Source organism: Dendrobates tinctorius, unplaced genomic scaffold (assembly GCF_039654945.1).
Source record: "Dendrobates tinctorius isolate UK_male_01 unplaced genomic scaffold, ASM3965494v1 ptg000137l, whole genome shotgun sequence".
Lineage (NCBI taxonomy): Eukaryota > Metazoa > Chordata > Amphibia > Anura > Dendrobatidae > Dendrobates > Dendrobates tinctorius.
The window spans coordinates 711,757-735,751 of NW_027361805.1; the positions used below are offsets into that span (position 1 = coordinate 711,757).

A 23,995-nucleotide genomic window follows, 5' to 3' on the forward strand; every position below is an offset into this window, starting at 1 on the left:
CTACTCCTAGATACAGAGGTCGGTCCGGGGCTTTAAGCTCTCCCCCGTGAAACCTGGGTGACAGCCCCGACAGTTCTGGATCCCTCGCGGAGTAGGTAGGCCTGGTCCGGGTCTTCTCCTTACACAGCTGAACACTCCGGTCCAAACCGCCTCTCCTGGCACTTTAACCCCCGAAATGCTGCAATTGAACTCAATCACAGCATTCTGGGAACAGGCAGAGGGAAGACAACCCCTCTGCCCTTGGATCGGAGACCTTGCGGCATCATCGCGGGGTCCAGATTGTTGCCATGGTGACCCGATGTCGTCATGACGACGTCTGGGTCACCAGAGCTAGGAAAGTTGCTTGATCATGCTCCAAGCATGATCAGCAACTTACTCTGTCAGTGCAGGACTGACAGTTTCTACAGCATTGGGATGCTGCTGCATCCCCATGCTATACAAGTGATCAAGCGGCAAAAAATTATAGTACCATAGTAGGACAAAGTAAAAAGGTTAAAACAAAAATGTAAAAAAAAACTTTTTAAATCATTGTAAAAATATTTAAAAAAAATTAAAAATAAAACATATTGTACCCAAAAATAAATATTTGTATGAAGAAAAAAAATCTGGAAACAATAAGAGTACACATATTTGGCATCACTGGTTCCAGAACAACCCATCATCAAAAACACCATAAAGAAACAAGGCAAAAAACAATGCTTTATTACCATTCTGCTGAATAAAAAGTGGAATAAAATGCGATCAAAAAGATGGATATAAATAAACCTGGCACTACTGAAAACGTCATCTTGTCCCGCAAAAAAGCAAGCCTCCATACAGCTCCATCCGCGGAAAAACAAAAAAAGTTATAGCTCTCAGAATAAAGAGATGCAAAAATAATTATTTTATCTATAAAGAGTTTTTATTGTGTAAAGGCGCCAAAACATACAAAAACTATATAAATGAGGTATCGCTGTAACCGTACTGACCCGAAGAATAAAGCTTACCTTACCAATTTTACTACACACGGAATGACTTAAACCCCCAGAAAAAAAATTCCTGAATTGCTGGCTTTTGTTCATGCTGCCTCTCAAAAATCAAATAGAAAGCGATAAAAAATGTCATGTGCTCCAAAAATGGTACCAATAAAAACGTCAGCTCGTCCCGCAAAATGCAAGCCCTCACATGACTGTAGGACAAAATATGGAAAAATTATAGTTCTCAAAATATGATGATGCAAAAACTAGTATTTCTAATAACGAGCGCCTTTTAGTGTGTTACAGCAGCCAAAGAAACCCAATATAAATCTGATATTGCTGTAATCGCACCCGAAGAATAAAGTCGCCTAATCACTTATACCGCACTAGGAACAGCGTAAAAAATAAATAAAACCAATTCTTCACCTGCTGTTGATTTTTTCATTGTGTCTCCCAAAGATTGCAGTAAGTCTCGGCGCACATTTATCCTGCGCTCTGCGGTTTCTGCGTAAATCTCTGAAATACGTGATTCAGACGGAACCCTCGATGGAAAATTCCCTATAATGAGGCAGATGGAGGCACTGTGGATACCGTCTGACCTGTAATCCGGTGGTGTCCGTCTTTTCAGAGTTGCATAAAAGTGCTGGCGGCCTCAGTTTTGAACACTTCTGAAAAGAAAAACACTGCTAAACAGAGGCCAGACAGAGTCCAGAGTAACTCTGCTGCCTCATTATAATGAATGGATCCCTTGAGGATCACGTCACTCAGAGATTTAGATGGAAACCACAAAGTAAGTACTCAGCGTAGAGCGCCGGAAAAATGTGATCCCAAACATTATGTGAAATGTTCTCAATAAAAGCTTTAACTCAGTCCACAAAAACAGCAAGTCCCGTCTCAGGTCTGTCATCTGTTAACAGAAATATAGGGGGCTTTCTTGCTACTGGTAGTACAAACACTCTGGAAAAGTGAAATGACTCCTCATTCTACAAAAGAAATTCAGCAAATTCTCTGCTCCCAAATCCAAAAGCACCCCTCCCTGTAGGGTCCCATAGTATACCTAAACCACATATAGCGTCCATGTTTGGCATTTATGAAGCGATGAGAGCCCACCTAACGGGTGCATGTCTCCAGAAGAACGGGCTGGGCATAACGTACTGGTAACTCCAACGGCAGTTTGCAATTTTCACTCAGTAACATTTATTGGTCCTTGTTTCTGGAAAATACCCATGGAGTCAAATTCGTTACTACACCTGTAGATAAATTTCCAAATGGGTATAATTTCCAAAATGGGGTCACTTGAAGGGAGATTCTGGTCTTCTAGCACATAGGAGCTCTGCATATGGAGTCCGCAAACTGTTCTAGGACAATCTGCACTCCAGGAGGCAAATTGCGCTCCATTCCTCCCGAGTCTCTCCGTATGGCTAAGTAGTACTGTACAGCCACATATGGGGTATTTCTACATTCAACAATTCAGCAGTAATTGTGGGACAAATTATGGTGCCATTTTTATCCACTTCTTGTGTGAAAATGTAAAATCTGGGGCTAAAACAAAATTTTGGTGGTAAAATTGTAATTATTTTTTCTTCCCCTGGTATAAAATTCTAACCCCCCCCGTGGTGTCAATATGATCACTGCACCCCTAGATGAATTTGTTGAGAGGTGTAGTTTGTAAAATGGGGCCACTTGTGGGGGGCTCTGCTGTTTTGGCACCTCAGGGGCTCTTCCAGTGGGTCATGGCGCCAGCAAACCATAACAGTAAAATCTGCAAGATTGCATGGCGCTCCTTCCCTTCTGATCTTTGAAGGGTATGTGCACACGGTGCGGATTCTGCTGCGGATCCGCAGCGTTTCTGCAGCTGCGGGTCCGCAGCAGATTTAGGTGCATTGTACAGTACCATTGTTTTCAATGGTAAACTGGAAAACGCTGTGCACATGCTGCAGATTTTGCTGCGGTTTACAATCTGCAGCATGTCAATTCTTTTGTGCAGAACCGCTGCGGTTTCACACCTCATCCATTATGAGGTATGAAACCGCAGGGCAAAACCGCAGACAAATCCGCAGATTTTACTTCAAAATCCGCACCACCAAAAAACTCCATGTGCACATAGCCGAACTGTGCCTGAAAAATATTTCCCGATTACATGTAGGGTATTGGTGCACTCAGGAAAAATGGTCCCCAGTTTGATGTAAAAAAATTCTTATTAACCCTTAGATAAATTAAAAACTTGGGGCTAAAACAACATTTGAGTGGTAAAAATGTAATTTATTCTTTCTTCACTGCTCAATGGTATAAAATTATGTGAGGCACATGTGGTGTCAATATGATCACTGCATCCCTAGATGAATTCATTGGGGAGTGTAGTTTGTAAAATGAGTTCACATATAGGGAGTTTCTGTTGTTCTGGCACCTCAGGGCTCTGCCAATGAGACATGGCACCCTCAAATCATTCCAGCCAAATCTGAACTCCAATATGGTGCTTCTTCTCTTCCGAGCCTTGCAGTGTGTCTCAAAAGTAGTTTTCCCCCATATATGGTGTATCGGGGTACTCAGGAGAAATTGCACAACAAATTGTATGGTGCAATTTCTCCTGTTACCCTTATGAAAATACAAAATTTGGGGCTAAATTAACATTTTTCTGGGGAAAATGTGATTTTATTATTTTCACGGCTCAACCTTATAATCTTCTGTGAAGCACCTGGTGGTTCAAGGTGCTCACCCCACATCTAGATACATTCCTTAAGAGGTCTTGTTTCCAGTATGGGGTCACTTGTGGGGGCTTTCCACTGTTTAGGCACATCAGGGGCTCTCCACACAGGACATGACGCCCGTGTCATGATCCATTTTTGGATCTGTGGCAGATTTGGCTTTTCATATTAAAACGTTTTTTCTTTCAGGCCATCAGGGGTTAATGTCAGTTTTTTCCCACGGTGGCCTGCTGGTGTAATTACATTGCTGCAATTATATTGCTGCTGGGTTTGCTGAAGTCTGTGGTGACCACTCCCACCTTCCTTCAAAAGGTCACCTGATGCATCAGCTAACTGTTGGTGATACAGGTCCTTTCTGGAGACCAACCAAGTTGGAGCAGCTCTCTGGTGTACAGCCAAGTCTGGTGTATTGGAGTCCTGTTGATGTGCTATCTGTGGTGTGGAGTTTGCAGCGGTGCTTAAGCTATGTGTTGTACTTTTGTTACCTCATCCTTTCTGTGTCTGTTCCCCTCCCCTTGTGTTTCTTAGCAGTAGTGGCTAGGCTAGTATCCTAAGCTGGCCAGTGCACTAGCAAGGGCAGTTTGAGGTGACAGTTTAGGGACGAGGTATCCTGATGTCGGCAGGAGTAAGGACCTGCATAGGGTGATAGGTAGATCTTCCCTATTCCATCGGCGTTGAGTTGCAGTATTTTTTGGTTACCGACTAATCGTTGGGTCGTATCATTCTGGGCAAGTCACTCCGTGACAGTCCGCTAATGATTCCAGGAAATTTTACATTCAAAAAGTCAAATGACACTCCTTCCCTTCCGAGCCCTGCCGTGCACCCAAACAGTAGTTTTCTCCCTGATATTGAGTATCGGCTTACTTAGGAGAAACTGCACAACAAATTGTATGGTGCAATTTCTCTGTTACCCTTATGAAAATGCAACATTTGGGGCTAAAAACATATTTGTGAGGAAAATGTGATTTATTTTTTTTTGTATTTCCATGGCTCATCGTTATAAACTTCTGTGAAGCACCTGAGGGTTCAATGTGCTCACCACACATGCAGATCAGTTCCCTGAGGGGTCCATTTTCCAAAATAGTGTCACTTGTTTTTTTTTTCACTGTTTAGGCACATCAGAGGCTCTCCAAATGTGACATGGCGTCCGCCAATTGTTCCAGCAAATTTTGCATTCAAAAAGTCAAATGGCGCTCCTTCCCTTCTGAGCTGTGTCACGTGGTTACCGCAACAGAGAGGAGCCAGAAGACCACAGCATCTGATTGATCCTACTTAGGCGCTGAAAAGAACTCCTTTTTAAATGGTGTTTATTTCTTTTGGCAGAACAGGGGTTAATCGACCATGTTGGAAACTCTGGGAGTATGAGCTCTCAGCTGGGCAATTTTCTGCGCCAGAGGAGGAAAGCCAACGGCCAATATTTGTAGCCTGGGAAGGGAGTAAAAACCCATGGCCCCTTCCCAGGCTATATCAGCCCGCAGCGGTCTGCATAGACTTTACTGGCTATTAAAATAAGGGGGACCCCCCAAAAAAATGACGTAGGGTCCCCCTATATTTTATAGCCAGAAAGACTACACATCCAGCTGCAGGCTGATATTCATAGCCTATAAATACCAGCCCGCAGCCGCCCCAGAAATGGCGCATCTCTAAGATGCGCCAATTCTGGCACTTAGCCCCCTCTTCATAGAAGTGACCATATGCTGCAGTCTGTCCTGGGGAGGGCGAAGAGAGGACAGTTTATTTATCTTTATAATGACAATCGGGGGACAGGTTTTTGAAAATGGAAAACTCCTTTAGGCTATGTGCACACGGTGCGGATTCAGCGTTTTTGGCTCTGCGGGTCCGCAGCAGATTTAGGTGCGTTGTACAGTACCATTGTTTTCAATGGTAAACTGAAAAACGCTGTGCACATGCTGCAGATTTTTCCGCGCGGATTTGCTGCGGGTTCAAATCCGCAGCATGTCAATTCTTTGTGCGGATTCCGCTGCGGTTTCACACCTTCTCCATTGTAGAGGTTTGAAACCGCAGGGCTAAACTGCAGGCTAATCCGCAGGTACACCGCAGGTCTTTTGACCTGAGAATTTACCTGCGGATTTTCCCAAATCTGCGCGGAAAAATCCGCAGGGCCGAAATCTACATGTGCACATAGCCTTAATGCTTTCGACTTCCGCTACTTCACTGCAGATAACACTGTCAGGTCAGTCAGTAAGGATTTAGGGCACTGTTACCTGGCGATATTTTACATCAGTATTTGTTATCAGACGCCAGGAGAGGATCCAAAACACAGAGGAGGTGACAGTGATCCAGTTATTTCTCTGTCAGTTTCTGCTGGTTTTTATCTGACGAATACTGATGTAAATTACTGCCCCAAATACTCACTGTGTGAATGAGGCCAGGAAGCTGCATGTAATCCTGTAATATACTGTGAGTCCTTACTCCGAGGGTGAGCGCGCACTTGTAGGGGCTGCGGCCGGCAGATGTCCAGACTCTGTGATGTGTGATGGATCCTGACTCCCAAACAGAATGAATCAGACATAGCGCACAATAACTACAAGGTGCATTGTAAGTAGGTGTCAAACGTTCTCAACTTTATTTACATTCACATGACACTGATAATAGCACAACCCCCGACTCACGAAAAGTCACTCCCCAGCACTCAGGAAAGGAAAAACTCCTGTGGAGGAAACCTCTAGGGAACCATACCTGAAGGATCGCCCTTCCCTTGGGCTTAGAGAGTTAGTGCCGAGATAACAGATGCAGAATTTTACAATTTGTCCATTTTACCAGATTTACAGAGAACGACATAACAAATCTCTCTCTCTATATACTGTATATATAATCGTCATATTCTGTCTGTCTGTAACCGAAATCCCGCGTCGCTGATTACTGTTTGTAACGGTAAGCTGTGCCTGTTGCTGATTGGTCGCGGCCACCACATCTTGGATATGGGATCCAATTCGGGCATTTTGAAAAAGATATTTGGAAGTTAGGGTAAGTTCAAAGGTGGAAATGAGATTATTACATTATTACAAGATCTTCACTTAAAAATGTGGACGTGAATAGCTATGTCATGATCTCATTGTGGGTTTGACTCGCACACGTGGGGTTAATGTCTGGAACCAGTGCTGATGACTGGCATATCTGGGGTTAAAGGTTGTGATCCCGGTGCAGGCTTACCTGCACACCTGGGGCTATGATTGTGGCCTCTCCCTCGTTCTGGGAGAGGCTTCTTATAGTCTCAGGACGCTCCCATCCCCGTGAGTTATACTTTCGCCCTTGGCATTGTGTGGTGACCCCTGAGTGTGTTTGTGCTGTGTTCTGGTTGCTTGATTCTCTGTGTACGACTCAGTCTGTTCTCTGGATATTGCTTTGGATTCTGCTTGGTACCGTCTATGTCTGTTTGGTTTTGACTTCTGCATGGCCCTGAATATCCATTCTGTCTCATCCCTGGTACTTTACTGATATCTCTGTGTATGACCTCCGTTTTGCCTGAGTATTTCTGTATAGTGTCCTGCCATCTCTGAAAGCAGGACGTTAAGCCCCGCCCCCTTGCAGTCACATGACCATAGGTCCTGTGCCTGCTTGCTACACTCCAGCGACCACAGGTCCTGTGCATCTGTGCTTTCTGGCTGTACCTGACCCCTTGCCCCCCTACAGTGCGGGTGAGTCCCTGCTCAGTGGAGGCTGCACGCCGGCGCTGACAGGATCCTGACAAGCTACCTGAGTTTCAATAGCGGACACCTGCCCAAATGGATCCTGAATATCCCCTATGGTCAGTACTAGCGCATCAGGAAGAACTGTACCAGGGATAAGGATTTCAAGGATGAAGCAAAGGTTGTTAAAACAGCGCTTTCATCAAAGGGGTTAACCCAAAAAAATTAGTTCAGGATGCCTTCCTTAAAACAGCTGCACTGTCCCAGCAGGATTGCATACAAAGGATTAAAAAGAGCACAAAATCCACCCCAACTGAATTCGCTAAGTGGAGACTCGCTAGAACTTTTAATCAGTCCCACGTGACCATCCAGAAACTTATAAGGAAATACTGGTTTATACTAGAGGGTGACCCCTTGCTATCAGGGCACATCCCTAACCGATCTAGAACAATCTTCCGAAGGAGTCGCACGCTCCGTAATCTAGTTGCACTGAGTAACACCACTATAAGTCCTTCTACTGTGTCTATGGTTAAAGTGGTAAGAAATCCTGGCTTCTTCTCATGCAGAACTGCGAAATGTCTATGTTGTATATCCATTAAAGATGGTGCTAAAGACTTCAAGTCCAATACCACAAATATTAACTAGAAAATTATCATGTTAATTGTCAGTCCAGTTTTGTAGTTTATTTAATAGAGTGTAGTTGCAGTCTCCAGTATGTAGGTCGCACCATACAGACCATGCATGCAAGACTAAACAAGCATCACCAAAATATTCAAAATGGCTTTTTGCTGCACAGTCTATCCAAACACTTTTTAACTAAGCACCAAAAAAACATGGAATCTTTGAAACTAACAATTATAGATTTTATACCAGACAGTTTCTGATCGTTATGGTAGCCTTATTAATAGAGAGAGCTTCTGGATCTTTAAGTTGGGCACGTTGGCACCTGAGGGGTTAAACCTGACTATTGAAAAAGTTCATATGTACCCCCTTTCTTACTTTATTATTAATTTTTATCATTTTTAATCAAGTTTTATTTCTTTCACCAGGTACAATTTTTTTTTTATATATTTTTTATATTTTATAGGTTGTTGCTTTTAACTTGTATTTTAATATTCCTTTATTCAGGTATTCGTGAGTTTATTTCTGTTTTTATGTAGTTTTATTACTGTTGTGATTGTTAGCATGTGTATTCTTATTGCAGATTTTTGATTGGCTGCACTTTGTTTAAATACCCCTTCCTGTCTGCCTATAATAAACTTCCACCTGATGAAGACGGGTCACCGTCAAAACGCGTTGTGGTAAACTCCAAACTTCTTGTCCTGGTCTCTTTCCTGCGCTCCTATGACCGTCATTTACTTTTGGTTTCATACTGATCCTCTCTGAAGGAGTACGGCTGGAGCTGTGGTGGACCTGAATCTGCATTTTATCTCCCTGCCACATCTACAGTGCTCCTGCTTGACCGCTATTTTCCTAACCCATATTATACAAGGTCACAACAAGGTTTTACCAGAGGAAGGCAGCACTTATTAGTCCTCAGAAGCACATAACCTTGAAATATGAGGTGATTATATACCGCCCATTATAAAGTGTCTAATGTGCTACTTACTTCCAGGTTTTAGCTAAGATACAAGACATACTTGTAAGGAGAGATGGAAAAGGTAATGGTGGATGACATATAAGTATGTTGAGGAACTCTATATAACAAAATATAAGCGAAGAATGGTGGGCACATCTATTCTCAGCTCTGTTCACATGTCTAGTTATCATCAGTTACAATGGATCCAGCAGCAATCTGTTATATACATACAGTGAAAGAAATAATTATTTGATCCCTTGCTGATTTTGTAAGTTTTGCCCACTGACAAAGACATGAACAGTCTTTCATTTTAACATTGAGAGAATATCAAAAATAAAATCCAGAAAATCACATTGCATATATTATATATTTATTAGCATCTTGCAGTGAGAAATAAGTATTTGATCCCTCTGGCAAACAAGACTTAATACTTGGTGGCAAAACCCTTGTTGGCAAGCACAGAAGTCAGACATTTTTTGTAGTTGATGGTGAGGTTTGCGCACATGTCAGGAGGAATTTTGGTCCACTCCTAGTTGCAGATAATCTCTAAATCATTAAGATTTTGAGGCTGTCGCTTGGCAACTTGGAGCTTCAACTTCCTCCAAAAGTTTTCTATCGGATTAAGATCTGAAGACTGGCTAGGCCACCCCATGACCTTAATGTGCTTTTTTTGTGCCACTCCTTTGTTGCCTTGGCTGTATATTTTGAGTCATTGTCTTGCTGGAAGACCCAGCCAGGACCCATTTTTAATGTCCTGGTGCCAAAGGACACCCACTTCTATAGCTTTCTGTGACTCTTCCAGTCTCTCTATCTCTGATGCAACACGCTCCCTCTGGGACACTCTAAGCTCAGAGGCCACTTCTGCCTGGGAACATCCTGCTTGAAGCCTCGCAATGGTGGGGTACTGTTGATTAAATTGTTACATGTCTTCTTGGTCTCATGATATTAAAATATGAAGATGCATGATGAGGAGGACTGTTAATAATAATTCTAATTGAACCCTGAAATTTATTAGACAATTCATGGATCAAAACACCTTTTGTGAATTTTGCCATTAAGCTTCTTGTTAGAGAACAGCAAGTTGTGCATAATATACTGAAACACTGAATAGTTGGACATGTGCATTCAAAAGTTTAGAGACAGTTACATTAAGTTCATCTGAAAAGGTTAGAGTGCATTTTAGGTTCATTCTGAAATTTCACCCGAAAGTCAAATATTCCTAACTTTTTGTGAGTAGTGTATATATAATACACATATTGTCACGTGGACCCGTCTTGTGTGACACGACTCACAGGTCGGTAACTGAAACAACAAGACAAGGCACGTGTAACTGTCCTGTGTGACACGACCCGCAGGCCGGTAACTGAAACAGCAAGACACGGGGAAAGGGCAACAGTTACAACGGTGGGCCCTGCACTAGGGAACGGGGACGTGGAGACCCCTCCTGTACTCCTCTGAGTCAGTGTCCCTCCACTCCTAACGATCCCTAGGCCGGTTCCGCACTGGGCACCGATCAGGATACCTGTCACCCTAAAACACCCTACACCCATCCCCTGCTAGGGAGCTGGATGGTGCAGGCACTGGCCCCACCGCTGCACCAATACACACCAAGGAAAAATACAAACAGGGGAAACACCAAAAAGACTTATCTTGCTCTGCTGCAGCACCAGGCTGCAGAGTGCATCACCGGATCAACTCCTCGCAGTGGCTCGACACCTCAGAGCCAGCTGCCACCTTCACCATCTCAACACCAGTTCAACACCAGTTTCAGCAGTGGCTCCAACCTTCAAGCCTGCTGCTAACTTCACTAGGTTTCTGCAGTGGCTTCACACCTCAGCCAGCTGCTCCCTTCATCGTGGTTGGAATCCCAAAAAGATGCTATCACCAACACCTGCTCATAGACCATGTGACCCTATATAGGAAAAGGGAATGGTCAAATGATCAGGGGCCAAAAACTGCTATAACCCCAGTGACCACCGGGTCAAAGCAAAGAAAACATCAAGTGCAATGACCCTAACAGCCACCGGGGGCAAAACTAGAACTGAAACCACACAGTGAGGAAAAAAAGGTTACTAGTGCTTTTATCTGTCATGATCCAGCATGGATCATGACAGTACCCTCCCCCTAATGAGGGGCCTCTGGACCCTCAAGACCGCTCCTCATCAGGGAACCACCTACAGCGGGGACGCCCAGATCCAGAGTTCACCCCTGCAACTACCTGCACGTCAGGTTGATGACAAACGAGCACCGCTGGTATTGGCAAAGTATGTTCTGGAGGCACCACACATCACCTGGGGAACGAGTTGTGTATGTGTATGTTTGGGGGTAACGAGCTGGTAAGACTCCGCAACACACTTCCACTGGATGCTTTTTGGTGGCCACCCATACATGCTCGTTCACACACAGGTCCGGACCTGAACGTTTTTTGCCACACATTCGTTTGTCACAATTCAGTGAACTCTTTCTGGGATTGACAACAGAGGCGTCCCCATGTGTCGCCACATTTTATCTGTCATGATCCAGCATGTATCATGACACATATATTGTATATACAGTCATGGCCAAAAGTATTGACACCCCTGCAATTCTGTCAGATAATACTCAGTTTCTTCCTGAAAATGATTGCAAACACAAATTCTTTGGTATTATTATCTTCATTTAATTTGTCTTAAATGAAAAAACACAAAAAGAATTGTCCTAAAGCCAAATTGGATATAATTCCATACCAAACATAAAAAAGAGGGTGGACAAAAGTATTGGCACTGTTCGAAAAATCATGTGATACTTCTCTAATTTGTATAATTAACAGCACCTGTAACTTACCTGTGGCACCTAACAGGTGTTGGCAACAATTAAATCACACTTGCAGCCAGTTGACATGGATTAAAGTTGACTCAACTTCTGTCCTGTGTCCTTGTGTGTACCACATTGAGCATGGAGAAAAGAAAGAAGACCAAAGAACTGTCTGAGGACTGGAGAAACCAAATTGTGAGGAAGCATGAGCAATCTCAAGGCTACAAGTCCATCTCCAAAGACCAGAATGTTCCTGTGTCTACCGTGTGCAGTGTCATCAAGAATTTAAAGCCCATGGCACTGTGGCTAACCTCCCTAGATGTCGACGGAAAAGAAAAATTGACAAGAGATTTCAATGCAAGATTGTGCGGATGTTGGATAAAGAACCTCGACTAACATCCAAACAAGTTCAAGCTGCCCTGCAGTCCGTGGGTACAACAGTGTCAACCCGTACTATCCGTCGGTGTCTGAATGAAAAGGGACTGTATGGTAGGAGACCCAGGAAGATCCCACTTCTTACCCCGAGACATAAAAAAGCCAGGCTGGAGTTTGCCAAAACTTACCTGAAAAAGCCTAAAACATTTTGGAAGAATGTTCTCTGGTCAGATGAGACAAAAGTAGAGCTTTTTGGGCAAAGGCATCAACATAGAGTTTACAGGAGAAAAAAAGAGGCATTCAAAGAAAAGAACACGGTCCCTACAGTCAAACATGGCGGAGGTTCCCTGATGTTTTGGGGTTGCTTTGCTGCCTCTGACACTGGACTGCTTGACCGTGTGCATGGCATTATGAAGTCTGAAGACTACCAACAAATTTTGCAGCTTAATGTAGGGCCCAGTGTGAGAAAGCTGGGTCTCCCTCAGAGGTCGTGGGTCTTCCAGCAGGACAATGACCCAAAACACTTCAAAAAGCACTAGAAAATGGTTTGAGAGAAAGCACTGGAGACTTCTAAGGTGGCCAGCAATGAGTCCAGACCTGAATCCCATAGAACACCTGTGGAGAGATGTAAAAATGGCAGTTTGGAGAAGGCACCCTTCAAATATCAGGGACCTGGAGCAGTTTGCCAAAGAAGAATGGTCTAAAATTCCAGCAGAGCATTGTAAGAAACTCATTGATGGTTACCGGAAGTGCTTGGTCGCAGTTATTTTGGCTAAAGGTTGTGCAACCAAGTATTAGGCTGAGGGTGCCAATACTTTTGTCTGGCCCATTTTGAGAGTTTTGTGTGAAATGATCAATGTTTTGCTTTTTGCTTCATTCTCTTTTGTGTTTTTTCATTTAATACAAATTAAATGAAGATAATACCAAAGAATTTGTGTTTGCAATCATTTTCAGGAAGAAACTGAGTATTATCTGACAGAATTGCAGGGGTGTCAATACTTTTGGCCATGACTGTAAAATATACAAAATGGTAAAATACATAGAAAAAAAGATTGATGGTGAATTCTGACGTTGCAGAAGATATGCCGTACTTTTGTTGAAATCAATGTGACGATAGCACTTTAATTTACGATCTTATGTAATTTTCTTTCATATTATGGATACTTGTCCTAGAAATTTTTCTCATAGCGCAAGGAATGTTATTGTTCACTCAGATTATGTAATAAAGTGCTTCAGATTTTTGTATATGGATTGTCTATTATATTAGGGGTTGACTAGTGACTTTTATACACCGCTCTTTCCTTTTCAATGAATGGCACAACACTCTAACATTCACATGGTGCTGGAACACTTTAGTTTTCATTTTCTTGATATTATGATAGCTAAAAATATAAAGAATGTCCAAAAAAGATATATGGTTGCACTCACCGGTATTAAATAAAAACTTCCTTTATTAGTACACTTAATTAAAACATGCCCGCAGGAAGGTACTCACGAGATATACTCTGGATGACAGCCATTTCGTGCCTCCTGCGCTTCAACGAGTCCTATGGTGTGCAGGAAGTGGTAACAAGCTTATACAGGTAACAGCCAAACCCCTCCCCATCCCACCTGTCACTATTATAATGAACACACCTCCTTTAGGCTGCGAACATTAATCAAATACAAAAACTACATCACATAATTTAAAAAGTACATATATGTACAATTCAGCCATTGCACTTTTGTAACATTCACACGATGGTTAAATAAAATTATCATGTTAGCGTTCAAGTTGCTGAACATCCCAATTTTAGATACTTTTTCCATTATATTTTTTGACATATTGAAGCATTTTTATTTGGGATCTTTTTCGAGTATTTTTTTTATTTAACTTTTATTTAAACACTTTTTTTTATCCCACAATTTGACAATGACAATACTGTAATATGATATAAACTGTGCAATACTTTTGTATTGTAGTACGTTGTGCCTCGTAACATGATGCATGTTTTTATACCACAAATAAACCCCCAAGCACAAAATACTACAATAAAAAAGTATTTCAGTGTTTTATATAGCATGTATTATAATACAGTAATGGCAGTCAAATTCCCGACTGAGTCAAATAATGTAAAAGTTAAGTATAATAAAAAAATGCTCACAAAGAGAACCCAATTAAAAATGATTCATTATGTCAGAAAATATAATGAAAAAAGTATATAAAATTGATTACGCCACCAGCTCGAACTATAATATTATCAATTACAATATTACAAATGAACAACGGCAGATTGCTGTTTTTTTAATTTTAGTCATTTCTATATTACCTATTGATGGCTGTGAATATAACCTCTACCTCATGCCTATGCATGTGTATGGCTATAACATGAGGATAAAATTTCAAGTTCAAAAGAAAAGGTTTTTACTTTTTTTTTATTTTCCTATCGAATTACACTTGAGGTAAAACATTTATTACAGTCTGAAAATGGCTTCGCTTCTTATGCTGAACAACTGCTGATTTATGGCTATAGCATTTCCCACATTCTGAACATGAAAATGGTTTCTCCCCTGTATGTATTAGCTTATGTCTAACAAGAGATGATCTCTGGGTGAAACATTTCCCACATTCGGCACATAAATATGGTTTCTCCCCTGTGTGAGTTCTTTGATGTACAATGAGTGCTGATTTCTGTAGAAAACCTCTATCACATTCTCGACACGAAAATGGCTCCTCTTTTCGGTGTCTTCTTTGATGTACAAAGAGATCGGATTTCTGACGAAAACTCTTCCCACACTCTAAACATGAAAATGGTTTTTCTCCTGTGTGAATTTTCTGATGCATAACAAGCACTGATTTCTGCATAAAACATTTCCCACATTCAGAACATGAAAATGGCTTCTCCCCAGTGTGAGTTCTCTGATGTGCAAAAAGGGATGATTTCTGGGTAAAGCATTTACCACATTCAGAACAGGAATATGGCTTCTCCCCTGTATGAGTTCTCTGATGTACAATGATATCTGATTTCTGTTGAAAACCTTTTTCACATTCTGGACATGAAAATGGCTCCTCCTTTCTGTGCCTTCTTTCATGTACAATGAAATCTGATTTATGACGAAAACATTTTCCACATTCTGAACAGGAAAATGGCTTCTCCCCTGTGTGAATTCTCTGATGCATAGCAAGGGCTGATCTCTGCATAAAACCTTTCCCACATTCAGAGCATGAAAATAGCTTCTCACCTGTGTGGGATTTCTGATGTAGGATAAGGATTGATTTCTGTATAAAACATTTTCCACATTCAGAACATGAATATGGTTTATCCCCTGTGTGGGTTCGCTGGTGTGTAACAAGATATGCTCTCTGTCGAAAACTTTTCCCACACTCCAAGCAAGAAAATGGCTTCTCCCCTGTGTGAGTTCTTTGATGTGCAATGAGATCCGATTTTTGTTGAAAGTTTCTATCACATTCTGAACATGAAAATGGCTCTACCTTTCCGTGCCTTCTTTGATGTTTAAAAAGAGCTGGCCGTTGTCGAAACGTTTTACCACATTCCAAACATGAAAATGGCCTCTCATCTCGATGAATTCTTTCGTGCATGGATAGAATAGATTTCTTTTTAAATTGTTTCCCACATTTTGGACATGGGAATGGCCTCTCCAGTGTGTGGGTTACCTGATGTTCAATAACACTTGATTTTCTTTTAAAACTTTTCCCACATTCCGAACAAGAAAATGGCCTCTCATCTCTATGAATTCTTTCATGCATAGAAAGAATAAATTTCTTTTTAAAGTGTTTTCCACATTCAGAACATGAAAATATTTTACCCCCTGTATCTTCTGTACTTTGTTTAAAAATCTGTGCTTGACCACATGAATGTTCCATGTCATTAGCAGGATCCAAAGATAGATCACGGTGAAGAACTAATGGCATATGGGTAATAAGTGTTGTGGAATGTTCTCCATGATAATCCTTGGAACTATTATATTGTACTTCATAATCTGGAGATAAAAGAGAATTTCCCACAAAGTTTTCGGTGCTGTTACCTGGAAAAAAAACAGTTTTTTTTTAATCATTTGCAAAATAATAATAAAAATAAATAAATATTATAAAAATAAATGTTATTTTAATATTACAATAATCTAAGAAGTTCCAACATGAAGCTGCATATATGACTAAAACATGCATCAAAGAATTTTCAACAATTTAGATAAGTAAATTAAGATAACTTCTCTTTTATAATTACAATTTCTAGAATTATAACAACATATCAGAGCACATTTCTAACCTATCAAAAAACGCTTTTCACAGCCAATGACAATAGTAACATTTCATGATCTTAAATTATTACTGTATCAAAAAGTGCAAACAATGAATATAGCAAATGTAAAATTATTGCTCTATAAAGTATACTTACAGAAAGTAGGTACTTGGCGCCAATTCATTTGTGCCATCAAGCTATGACCAGACATACTGGTGTTTGAGCGAAATCTAATCTTTTTTTAAGACATACTGGAATATTTCTGAGCTAAAAGTCTACAAATCTAAAGGGCAGGTAGGATCCTGCACTAATTGAAAAACAGCCCTAGGACTCATTCAGGCCTCAGTGATTTTTTTCGTATGGAAAAAAATCATCAGTTTGCTCCGTTTCACCAGTTTTTCTCAAACTGATGGAGTTTCTCAAGCTTCAGACAGATCGTGAAAAATGGACAACACAGGGCATTAAGAGTGCTGTTTGATTTTCCCAGATCCAAGGACTTGCATTAGCGAGTTTGATACAACGCTCGGATCAATATCGAACAAGTCTCAGTACTTTTGTGCAAAACACTCGGACGGAGTAAAAAAATCTGACATGTACCTAGGATGGTCTATGGACCAGGTCACGAGTGCCGTCTGTGAAAAGTATGGATGCCACTCATACGGGACATCTGAATGAGCCCTTAGAGCCTGATAAGAAGGGTGCTCTGCCAACTAAGAACAATCTGACTAGCACCTCCTATCACAATGAAGCAATTGTGAACAGGGATCTAAGGCTAATTTCACACTTGCTTTTTTTTGCAGCGCGTTTTTCCCGCAAAAAAACGCATTGAAAAGCATACAACTGCTGCGTTTTTTTCAAGCATTTTTATGAGCATGCATGAAAAAAACGCAGCGTTTTTATGCTTTTGTATGCGTTTTTAGTGCGTTTTTACCGCGTTTGCGTTTTTTCCAAACATTAGGTGGCCCCTCACACTAACCCAAACCATGACTTTACTAACCCTAACCCTGACCTAACCCTAACCCAGACCCTAACCCTAACCCTGACCCTAACCCTTAACCAAACCATACTTAACCCTAACCCAAACCCTAAACCCTAACTAACCCTAACCCTGACCCTAACCCTAACCCTAAACCCCCTTAACTAACCCTAACCCCCCTTAACTAACCCTAACTCTAACCCAAACCCCTAAATTCCATGGTTAACAAAAAAAAACGCATGTGCAAAAAAACGCATACATAAGCATGCCAATGCGCACATATGCGCACCCATAGACTTATAATGGGTGTCTTGCTGTAAAAAAACGCATTGCGCGCGCATGCATTTTTTTGAGGCAAGTCGGACGCCCAAAAAATGCAACAGGATGCATTTTGTGCGCCCGAGCGCATACCGCAAAAAAACGCATGCGCGGAAAAACGCGTACAAACGCATGTGTATGCGCACATAAGCGCATCCCATGCAAAGTATAGGAAAAAAAACGCATGCGCTATTTAGCGCTAAAATACCGCGGAAAAAAAACGCAAGTGTGAAACCAGCCTAAGCTGTTATGACTGCATTTTATACATATCAAAAAGTTGCAGCACAATTTTTTTTGGCTAGTATATCCACAGTGATAGTTATATTTATGCTAGAGACCATGCCCATTACGTATTTTTCATCCCTATAGTATCTTTTTTGCACTTTCCTCCACTGGGACCTACAATTTTGTCACATTCTATAATTTTTCATGCATCTGTCACTCAGGCATTAGGCCGTGTTCACATAACGTTATGGCAGTCCTTTAAATGGATTGCGTTACACCGCGGCATTAACGCGATGTAACGCATCCTTTAACGCTGTCATACACTCCCATTACCGAGTGCATCACTAACGCATGCCATAAGCGGCATGTGTTAGCGATGTGCCGTCATTCTGTGACGGACCCTCGGACACGGTCTGCAGCGTTTGGGGGTCCGTCACTGCTAGCGCGATCGCGTTAGGGAGTAGCGTTAACACAGTCCGTCAATGCTACGCGTTGAATGGACTGCATTAACGCTATGTGAACCTGGCCGTCTTTGGTTGTTGTCCTTTTTTTATCACGTGTGTATCTTATGTGAATGTCAAAGTGTATATCTTTTTTGCCAAAAACTCTTTTCTGTCTTAATGCTATGTATTAATTCTTTGGAGTGGCATTAATATCCACCCCCATTTTGGGGCCTTAACCCCTTCACCACCTTGGGTTTTTCCATTTTAGTGTCTGTTTTTCACTCCCTTTCTTCCCAGGGCCATAACTTTTTTTTTTTTTTTCAGCCAATATGGCTATGTGAGGGCTTTTTTTTTTTTTGCGGGACGAATTATGTTTTTGAACGACACCATTGGTTTTACTATATAGTGTACTGGAAAGCAGGAAAAAATTAAAAGTATGGTGAAATTGCAAAAAAAGTGCAATTCCACAATTTTTTTTTGTTTTTTCTTTTTTACCATGTTCACTAAATGCTAAAACCGACCTGCCATTATGATTCAAAGTCATTACAAAGTCAGACACCAAACATGTGTAGGTTTTTTTTTTAACCCCTTAACGACCGGAGGTATTTTCGTTTTTGTGTTTTCGTTTTATGTTCCCTTTCTTCCCAAAGCCATAACTTTTTTTTATTTTCAGGTCAAAATGGCCGTGTGAGGCCTTGTTTTTTGCAGGACAAGTTGTACTTTTGAACAACATGATTGGTTTTAACATATTGTGTACTGTGAAATGGGAAAAAAATTCCAAGTGGGGTGAAATTGCAAAAAAAAAGTGCAATTCCACTTTTTCTTTTTGTTTTTTTACCATATTCACTAAATGCTAAAATTCACCTGCCATTATGATTCTCCAGCTCATTAAGAGTTCATAGACACCAAATACAGTTAGGTCCATATATATTTGGACAGAGACAACATTTTCCTAATTTTGGTTCTAGACATTACCACAATGAATTTTAAACAAAACAATTCAGATGCAGTTGAAGTTCAGACTTTCAGCTTTCATTTGAGGGTATCCACATTAAATTTGGATGAAGGGTTTAGGAGTTTCAGCTCCTTAACATGTGCCACCCTGTTTTTAAAGGGACCAAAAGTAATTGGACAATTGACTGCAAGGCTATTTCATGGACAGGTGTGGGAATCCCTTTGTTATGTCATTCTCAATTAAGCAGATAAAAGGCCTGGAGTTGATTTGAGGTGTGGTGCTAGCATTTGGAAGGTTTTGCTGTGAAGGAAACATGCGGTCAAAGGAGCTCTCCATGCAGGTGAAACAAGCCATCCTTAAGCTGCAAAAACAGAAAAAACCCATCCGAGAAATTGCTACAACATTAGGAGTGGCAAAATCTACAGTTTGGTACATCCTGAGAAAGAAAGAAATCACTGGTGAACTCATCAATGCAAAAAGACCTGGGCGCCCACGGAAGACAACAGTGGTGGATGATCGAAGAATAATCTCCATGGTGAAGAGAAACCCCTTCACAACAGCCAACCAAGTGAACAACACTCCCCAGGAGGTAGGCGTATCAATACCCAAATCTACCATAAAGAGAAGACTGCATGAAAGTAAATACAGAGGGTTCACTGCACGGTGCAAGCCACTCATAAGCATCAAGAATAAAAAGGCTAGACTGGACTTTGCTAAAAAACATCTAAAAATGCCAGCACAGTTCTGGAAGAACATTCTTTGGACAGATGAAACCAAGATCAACCTCTACCAGAATGATGGAAAGAGAAAAGTATGGCGAAGGCATGGTACAGCTCATGATCCAAAGCATACCACATCATCTGTAAAACACTGCGGAGGCAGTGTGATGGCTTGGGCATGCATGGCTGCTAGTAGCACTGGGTCACTAGTGTTTATTGATGATGTGACACAGGACAGAAGCAGCCGAATGAATTCTGAGGTATTCAGAGCCATACTGTGTGCTCAGAGCCAGCCAAATGCAGCCAAACTGATTGGTCGTCGTTTCATACTACAGATGGACAATGACCCAAAACATAAAGCCAGAGCAACCCAGGAGTTTATTAACCCCTTACCTACATTGAACGTACTATTCCGTCCATGTGACCTGGGACCTAAGTCCCAAGGACGGAATAGTAAGTCTAGTGAGATCAGCGGCGCTCACGTGGTGAGCACCGCTGATCGCGGCCGGGTGTCAGCTGATTATCACAGCTGACACCCGGCACAGTGTATCAGGGGCGGTCACGGACCGCCCCCGACACGTTAACCCCTTGCACACCGCGATCAAGCACGATCGCGGTGTACCGGGGGTTAAAGGGAAGCATCGGCAGGGAGGGGGCTCCCTCCGTGCTTCCCTGAGCCCCCCGGAGCAGCCCAATGTGCAGCGCTGCTGAGGGGGTCTCTTCCCTACAGGTCCCCGGATCCAAGATGGCGACGGGGACCTTCGGGGGCCTTTAGGGAGCTGACTTCCTCAGTGCCTGCAAAGCGCAGGCATGAGGAAGTCTGCAGCACTGCCTGTGACAGATTGCTGATCTGTCACAGTGATCTGTGATGTGACAGATCAGCGATCTGTCACAGGACAGTGATGTCCCCCCTGGGACAACCTAATAAAGTTAAAAAAAAAAAAAGTGTAAAATTAATTAAAAAAAAATCGCTAAATAAATTAGAAAAAAAAAATATTCCCAAATAAATTCATTTTTTGGAAATAAAAAAAAAAAAATAAAAGTACACATATTTGGTATCGCCGCATCCGTACCGACCTGCCCTGTAAAACTGTCCCATTAGTTAACCCCTTTAGAGAACCCCTTAAAAATAAAAAACGAAGCAAAAAATAATGATTTATTATCATACCGCCGAACAAAAAGTGCAATAACGCGATCAAAAAGACGCATATAAATATCCATGGTACCGCTGAAAACGTCATCTTGTCCCGCAAAAAACGAGCCACCTTACAGCGTCATCAGCAAAAAAATAAAAAAGTTATAGCTCACAGAATAAAGCGATGCAAAAATTATTATTTTTTTATATAAAATAGTTTTCATTGCATAAAACCGCCAAAACATAAAAAAACGACATAAATGAGGTATCGCTGTTACCGTACCGACCCGAAGAATAAAACCGCTTTATCAATTTTACCGCACACGGAACGGTGTAAACGCACCGCCCAAAAGAAATTCATGAAACGCTGGTTTTCGTTCATTCTGTGTCCCAAAAATCAGAATAAAATCGGAATAATCAAAAAATGTCACATGCCCGAAAATGATATCAATAAAAACGTCAACTCGTCCCGCAAAAAATAAGACCTCATATGACTCAGTGGGTCATAATACGGAAAAATTATAGCTCTCAATCTGTAGTGATGCAAAAACTATTTTTACAATAAAAAGCGTCTTTTAGCCTATGACAGCTGCCAAATATAAAAACCGCCATAAATAGTAAATCAAATCAAAAATAATAAAATTAAAAGAAAATGTATTTATTTCCATTTTCCCATTAGGGTTAGGGCTAGGGTTAGGGCTAGGGCTGGGGCTAGAGTTAGGGCTGAGATTAGGGTTAGGGGTTTGTTGGGGTTAGGGTTGGAGTTAGAATTGGGGGTTTCCACTGTTTGGGCACATCAGGTGCTCTCCAAATGCAACATGGCATCTGATCTCAATTCCAGCCAATTCTGCGTTGAAAAGGTCAAATGGTGGTCCTTCCCTTCCAAGCTCTGCCATGAGCGCAAACAGTGTTTTACCCCACATATAGGGTATCAGCGTACTCAGGACAAATTGCAAAACAACTTTTGGGGTCCAATTTCTCCTGGTACCCTTAGGAAAATAAAAAATTGGGGACTAATTGATCATGTTTGTGGAAAAAAAATGATTTTTTTATTTTCACACCCGGGCGTTATAAACTTCTGTGAAGCCCTTGGGGGTTCAAAGTGCTTACCACACAGCTAAATAAGATCCTTAGAGGGTCTAGTTTCCAAAATGGGGTCACTTGTGGGGGGTTTCCACTGTTTAGGTACATCAGGGGCTCTCCAAAAGCAACATGACACCCGCAGACCATTCCATCAAAGGCTGCATTCCAAAATGTCACTACTTCCCTTCCGAGCCCCGACGTGTGCCCATACAGTAGTTTTCTCTCACATATGAGGTATCAGCGAACTCAGGACAAATTGGACAACAACTTTTGGGGTCCAATTTCTCCTGGTACCATTGGGAAAATAAAAAAATTGGTGACTAAATGATCATGTTTGTGGAAAAAATACGATTTTTTTATTTTCACGCCCAGGCATTTTAAACTTCTGTGAAGCACTGGGGGGTTCAACGTTCTCACCACACATCTAGATAAGTTCCTTGGGGCATCTAGTTTCCAAAATGGTGCCATTTGTGGGGGGTTTCCACTGTTTTGGTACATCAGGGGCTTTCCAAACGCGACATGGTGTCCGATCTCAATTCCAGCCAAAAACGTCAAATGGCGCTGCTTCCCTTCCAAGCTCTGCCATGCGCCCAAATAGTGGTTTATCCCCACATATGGGGTATCACCATACTCAGGACAAATTGCACAATAACTTTTAGGGTCCTGTTACCTTTGGGAAAATAAAAATTGGTGGTGAAAAGATCATTTTTGTGGAAAAAATATGATTTATTAATTGTACCGCTGTACGTTATAAACTTCTGTGAAGCCCTTGTGGGTTCAAAGTTCTCACCACATATCTAGGTAAGTTCCTTGGGGGGTCTAGTTTCCAAAATGGGGTCACTTGTGGGGGGTTTCCACTGTTTAGGTACATCAGGGGCTCTCCAAACGCGACATGACGTCCGATCTGAATTCCAGCCAATTTTGCATTGAAAAAGTCAAACGGCGCTCCTTCCCTTCTGAGCTCTGCCATGCGCCGAAACAGTGGTTCCCCCCCACATATCAGGTATCCGCGTACTCAGGACAAATTGCACAATAACTTTTGCAGTCCAATTTCTCCTGTTACCCTTGGTAAAATAAAAAAAATTGAACCTGAAGTATTTTTTTTGTGAAAAAAAGTTAAATATTAATTTTTTTTTAAATATTCAAAAAAATTCCTGTGACGCACCTAAAGGGTTAATAAACTTATTGAATGTGGTTTTGAGCACCTTAAGGGGTGCAGTTTTTAGAATGGTGTCACTTTTGGGTATTTTCTATCATATAGACCCCGCAAAGTGGCTTCAAATGTGATGTGGTCCGTAAAAATAAAATGGTGTTGCAAAAATGAGAAATCGCTTGTCAATTTTTAACCCTTATAACTTCCTAACAAAAAAAAAAATTTTGGTTCCAAAATTGTGCTGATGTAAAGTAAACATGTGGGAAATGTTAGTTATCAAGTTTTTTGTGTGCTGTATCTCTGTGGTTTAAGGGCATAAAAATTCAAAGTTGGAAAATTGCGAAATTTTAAAAATTTTCGCCAAATTTCCATTTTTTTCACAAATAAACGCAAGTTATTTGAATGAAATTTTACCACTAACATGAAGTACAATATGTCGCGAGAAAACAATGTCAGAATCACCGGGATCCATGGAAGCGTTTCAGAGTTATTACCTCATAAAGGGACAGTAGTTAGAATTGTAAAAATTGGACCGGGAGTTAACGTGCAAACCACCCTTGGTAGTGAAGGGGTTAAAGGAAAAAAGTGGAATATTCTTGAATGGCCAAGTCAGTCACCTGATCTCAACCCAATTGAGCATGCATTTCACTTGTTAAAGACTAAACTTCAGACAGAAAGGCCCACAAACA

The 23,995-nt window shown here is 41.4% G+C and overlaps 1 protein-coding gene across 2 annotated transcripts in view; it reads right to left on the reverse strand.

The window, feature by feature from the left end:
- Positions 1-13,491: 13,491 nt before the first annotated feature.
- LOC141048586 (uncharacterized) overlaps positions 13,492-23,995 on the reverse strand; it is a 142,787-nt gene continuing 132,283 nt past the window's right edge. For both annotated transcript variants that reach the window (XM_073544309.1, XM_073544310.1), the window contains exon 7: positions 13,492-16,084. In XM_073544309.1, the coding sequence (XP_073400410.1) occupies positions 14,490-16,084 (1,595 nt within the window). In that variant the 3' untranslated portion in view covers positions 13,492-14,489. The remainder of the gene's footprint in view (positions 16,085-23,995) is intronic.